The sequence below is a fragment of the Trichechus manatus genome, unplaced genomic scaffold (assembly GCF_000243295.1).
Source record: "Trichechus manatus latirostris isolate Lorelei unplaced genomic scaffold, TriManLat1.0 scaffold00089, whole genome shotgun sequence".
Taxonomy (NCBI): Eukaryota; Metazoa; Chordata; class Mammalia; order Sirenia; family Trichechidae; genus Trichechus; species Trichechus manatus.
Window position 1 is genome coordinate 2,402,847 of NW_004444025.1, and position 6,000 is coordinate 2,408,846.

At 37.1% G+C, this 6,000-nt stretch overlaps 1 protein-coding gene across 4 annotated transcripts in view; it reads left to right on the forward strand.

Annotated features, from left to right (window-relative positions):
- The window catches only part of GRIA2 (glutamate ionotropic receptor AMPA type subunit 2), a 186,360-nt gene that overhangs the window by 108,410 nt on the left and 71,950 nt on the right, over positions 1-6,000 (forward strand). For all 4 annotated transcript variants that reach the window (XM_004382036.1, XM_004382035.1, XM_004382037.1 and 1 more), the window contains exon 4: positions 3,669-3,865. In XM_004382036.1, coding sequence (XP_004382093.1) covers positions 3,669-3,865 — 197 coding nt within the window. The remainder of the gene's footprint in view (positions 1-3,668; positions 3,866-6,000) is intronic.

Sequence of the window (6,000 nt, forward strand, 5' to 3'; positions counted from 1 at the left end):
GGTTTAGAATTATTTATTGATAAAATACATTTACAAATTATCATTTCCATTTAAAATTCCTTGCAACGTATGTTGAAAGATGGAACATAATACCAAGAGCTTCACCACTTTAATCTTTGCTATAAATCAAAACAAAACCCACTGCCGTCGAGCGGATGCCAACTCATAGTGACCCTAAGGGCAGAGTAGAATTGCCCCCACAGGGTTTCCAAGGCTGTAAATCTTTACAGAAGCAGACTGCCACATCTTTCTCCCATGGAGCTGCTGGTGGGTTCAAACCACCGACCTTTCGGTTAGCAGTTGAGTGCTTTAACCACTGTGCAACCAGCATATAGAGCATCACCCATGGATATGATGTTTTTAGGGAGTTGTCAAGAGAGAATTATGCAATGATTGGAGAAAGTAGGACCAAGAGAGTGAAAGAGGTTAAGAAATTTAGTTCTTTTTCCTACTGGAGAAGAAACCGGATAGACTTAGTAACTGTTTTCAAGCACACTGATAGCTCTTGAATTGATCATGATGACCAGCTGTGAGTGTTCTGCCTCCACTAGTGAAGAAAAACAGGAAAGGCGCTTGAGTTGTCTCGCGGAAAGATTTAATTTACTGAATGTGAACAAAAATCATAGGCGATCCATGACGTGTTTTAAAGTTTTATCATTGAACGTTTTTCTCGTGGTACGTGACTGCTGTTTAAATCATCCCCTGAGCAATTCAGGGTTATTTATTTGTTTTTTGTTACATTACAGGACTGAATGGAGAAAACTGATTTTTTTTTTAATTCCCTTTAAATTCAGATTATGGTTCAATTTTCCATTTTGAAATGAAATTAATTATTTTTAAATGTTCCTTGTGAAATATTCCAAATAATGAAATAAAAAGAATTATATGAAGACCCCCAAGAGCCCTTATCTCAGCTTTATTTTTGATAAATATATGGGCAATTTTATTTTATCTATGTTTTCCTACCACTGGCAATTGTTTTGAAACAAATACCGAGATATCGTATCATTTCATCTGAAAATATTCCAGTATGTATTTGGGAAAAATAATGCTCTTGTTTTAAACATAACCACACTATGATTATCATACTTAAGCAAATTAGCAATAATTCTCTTATAACATCATCTTTTTTTTCACAGTTTGTTTTCGTTAGAATACAAATGAGATTCTTATGTTGCAATTGTTAATATATCTCTTAAGGCTTTTACCACAGTCTGGATTTTTATGATTGTATCACTATGATGTTTAACATATTTCTGTGTCTCACATGTTCCCTGTAAGTTGGTAGTTAGATCTAGAAACTTGATGGGATTCACTGTTTTTGGCATGAAACTTCATAAAAACCCAAAACCAAACCCATTGCTGTCCAGTCAATTCAGACTCATAGCCACCGTGTAGGACGGAGAAGAACTGCCCCATAGGATTTCCAAGAAGTGGCTGGTGGATTCAAACTGCCGACCTTTTGATTAGCAGCCTGAGCTCTTAACTACTGTGCCACCATCGTACCCAAACCAAACCTGTTGCTGTCGAGTCGAATCCAACTCATAGCGACCCTATAGGACAGAGAAGAACTGCCCCATAGGGTTTCCAAGGAATGGCTGGTGGATTTGAACTGCCGACCTGTTTTTGGTTAGCAGCCTCAGCGCTTAACCACTGGACCACATCATAGATGCTATTACATTCCTGCAGTTAGAGATACCTAATCTTCAGTTGTCTCTCTTCTGTTGTTAGCAGCAATTGATGATTGTTGCCTTGATTCATTAATTCACTCAGTGTTACAAGATGGTTCCAGTTTTAAATATATTTCATTATTTGTTAGCTGGGGTATTTCCAAAAATAAACTTCCTTTAACTCATTATTCTGGATACGGTTCATATAGGAAAGGCAGGGAAATGCTTAGTTTTCATCTCTTGTTTGCCAGTTTTCAAAATAATGAGTTGGCTCTGTAGCATCCTCCAAAGGCAATCACATATTTTAAAAAATATTATGAATTCATGGATTTAAAATGTTTTAGGTACTTGAGTCATTTGCAGTTATTATTCTTATTGACATTCAAATTGTCCCATCTTCATTTAAAGGGATTCTCTTCAAATTGGCTGCTGAGTCCTTTAGCACAATACTGATAGTTTTGGATAGTCATACTATCTAGTATGACAATATATTCTAGGCTAATCTTGTACACTCTTCAGCCAATATTTGAATCAATAAAAACTTTAATGACGTTTTCCAGGTTGAAAGGGTTTACAACAAAATTTAGAAAGACATACGTCTTGCCATGGTGAATGAATTTGAATGAAACTTAGCACATGGATATAGGTTATATAGTCATTATAGTTACATAGTCAATATAGTTATATATTATATGTAACTATACTCAATATAGTTATATATTATATGTAACTATACTCAATATAGTTATATATATAGTTAGGTAAATCCTACATTTTATAGAAAGGTGCACATTTTGAGAAAGATACAGGACTTTCTGGAATCAGGAAGATGATGTGATTACTCCTGAAATCTTTTTAGAGCCTTGATTTTGTGTTGTTCATTAAACTATTAATAGAAATGATGACTTTGGGTTGGCTGAGAATAGTTGAAGTGATGTGGAAGACAAATCTATGACTTTTTCCAGCCTTAACTTGCAGGAATTAGATCCCCTAGTTATTTTCCCTCTCAGTTCTAGATATGAGGTAGTATATGAACAATTAAAAAGAAGAATACAGATTTTCTAAGTCATATGATTCCGTAAGTAACATAAAATTAAAGTAAATAATAAATAAAATTATTACTAATAATATGTAGTAAAATGGTCTTATATTTGGGAAATAAATTAAATGTAGCAAATCTGCTCTAGAGAACTGTCACCATCTGGCTAATAAGTGAACGTTTTAATCTCTAGAGGATCGGTTCCAGTAAAAAAAAAATCATATAACAGCAGACTGAAAATCATAACTGCTGACTAGAAAATGGTAAGACAAAATAGAGTGGCCTCAGAGAGATTTTTGGTCTTATGCTCACATGAAAAAACAAAACAAAAAAACAAAACAAAAAAACAAACGCATCGCCATCAAGTCGATTCCGACTCCTAGTGACCCTATAGGACAGAGTAGACCTGCCACGTAGGGTTTCCAAGGAGCAGCTGGTGGACTTGAACTGCCAATCTTGGGTTAGTAGCCATAGTTCTTAACCACTGCACCACCAGGGCTCCCATTATACTCACATCGATTCACATAAATTCATCTTGTGGAAAATGTACCCAAACTCTTCAGATATTAGTATCAAACAATAGAATATCATCTACAGTAAATATGTTTTTCATTCTATAAGAGAAAGAAATTTTTATGGTAATGAATTTTGATTTCTGATAAACCATATTGAGGACACTGCAACTTCATAACATCCAAACAACAGACCTACGAGAGTTTAAGCAGGGGCTCCTCTTTCCTTTGGTCAGAACAATGGTGGGGAAGTAGGCGAGTTTCTCATGTGAACCGGCATAAGCAGATGCTAATAAGGATCATAGCTGGAGTTATGCTTCAGTAGTCTGCATCCCCTCAGCTGCACAAAAATATCGGCCTTAAAAACATACTCACTGACAATTTCACAACACGATGCAGAGCAGCTCAAGGACTTTTATCAGTCTTTATTTTTCTTTGCCTCCTTAGGCTTATCGACACTGCAAGCCGTGCTGGATTCTGCTGCGGAAAAGAAATGGCAAGTGACTGCTATCAATGTGGGAAACATTAACAATGACAAGAAAGATGAGACCTACCGATCACTTTTTCAAGATCTGGAGTTAAAAAAAGAACGGCGTGTAATCCTGGACTGTGAACGGGATAAAGTGAACGACATTGTAGACCAGGTTTGCTGTTCTCTGTTGTCTAATGGCACCAAATACAGAATACGTGTGCAACGTCAGCATTTACAATGAGCATTTGTGTAGTGGTGCTTGAACAGCACTTTTTACATTATGGTTTACATAGGATGCAGCAAAGATCATCTGTTAAATTATCTCTGGCTTCAGTTAGTGATAGCAGACGGTCTTCAATAAAGCTAACGCAAAATAATAATCATTAAACAAATTCAATATATAATTACTGATTCTTATGTTTTACATGATGAGTGTTGCCGTAAACTTTGATATTTAAAATTGGAAATTTAAAAATTAATCTGTTGAACTTTTTACCGATAACAAAGTAGACATGCATTAAGTCAAAATGAGTCTGAGTCATGAGAGAGGAGTAATTCATTAATTCTTTGGAGATACATGGTTATATCAAATAGAAGGGTACTATATGGTACACTAAGCTATATTAGTGTCTAAATGTATTTATGTTTCCAGAAAGAGCATGCATTTATTTTTCCAAGAAGTAATTTTTTTTCTCTCTTACATAGGATATGTGTCACTATAATAATATTAACGTATAAATTTAGAATATGTAGGAAAGATACATCTAGGTTTTGTTCACAATCTGAGGAGTAAAACAGATGAATCCATTTGGCCTTTTTCAAAGAGTAGCATGATACCGGCGATAAGGATATTTTTACCTGTGCTTACCATACCAACTTGCTTCATTTAAGATCTTTTCATTTTATATTTTTTCCCATGCAAAAACGTATACATACACTGTTATGTGACCCTAACTTCTCTCCCCATATTGTGACAGCACATTCCTCCTTTCCACCTCTGATTCCCCATGTCCATTCAATCATCTGCTAACCCTCTCTGCCTTCCCATCTCACCTCCAGGCAGAAGCTGCCTGTTTAGTCTCTTGTATCTACTTCAGCTAAGAGGCACACTCCTCACGAGTATCACTTTATGTCCCAGAGTCCAGTCCAATCCCTGTCTGAAGAGTTGGCCTCAGAAATTGTTTTATTTCTGGGCTGATAGAGAATCCAGGGGCCGTGCTTTCCAGGGTTCCTCCAGTCTCAGTCAGACCATTAAATCTAGTCTTCTTACTAGAATTTGAGTTCTGCACTCCAACTTGCTCCTGCTCCATCCGGGACTCTGTTGTGTTCCCTGTCAGGACGGTCATTGGTGGAAGCCGGGCACCATCTAGTTCTGGTCTCAGGCTGATGAAGTCTCTGGTTTATGTGGCCCTCTCTGTCTCTTGGGCTAATAGTTTCCTTGTGTCTTTGGTGTACTTCATTCTCCTTTACTCCAGGTGGTTGGGACCAGTTGATGCATCTTAGATGGCCACTGGCTAGCTTTTAAGACCCCACATGCCACTCACCAAAGTAGGATGCAGAACATTTTCTTAATAAGCTTTGTTATGCCGATTGACCTAGATGTCCCCTGGAAGCATGGTCCCCAGACCCGTACCCCTGCTCCTTTGTCTCTCAAAGTGTTTGATCGTATTCAGGAAACTTCTTAGCTTTGGTTTAGTCCAGTTGTGCTGACTTCCCCTATAGTGTGTGCTGTCCTTACCTTCACATAAGATAATTCTTATCTAGTATCTAGTTAGTAAATAACCCTCAGCCTCCCTCCCACCCTCGTAACCATCAAAGCATGTTTTCTTCTGTGTTTAAACCTTTTCTTGAGTTCTTGTAAGAGTGGACTTATACAATATTTGTCCTTCTGTGACTGACTAAATTCACTCAGCATAATGACCTACAGTTTCCTCCATGTTATGTTTCATGGCTTCATCATTGTTCTTTATCATTGCGTAGTATTCCCTTGTGTGGATATACCATAATTTGTTTCTCCATTCGTCCGTTGATGGGCACCTAGGTTGTTTCCATCTTTTTGCTGTTGTAAACAGTGCTGCAATAAACATGGGTGAGCATATATCTATTTGTGTGACTTCTCTTATTTCTCTAAGATATAGTCCAAGGGGTGGGATAGCTGGACCGTATTCTACTTCTATTTCTAGCTTTTTAAGGAAGCGCCAAATCGACTTCCAAAGTGGTTGTACCATTTTACATTCCCACCAACAGTGTATAAGTGTTCCAGTCTCTCCACAACCTCTCCAGCATTTATTATTTTGTGTTTTTTGG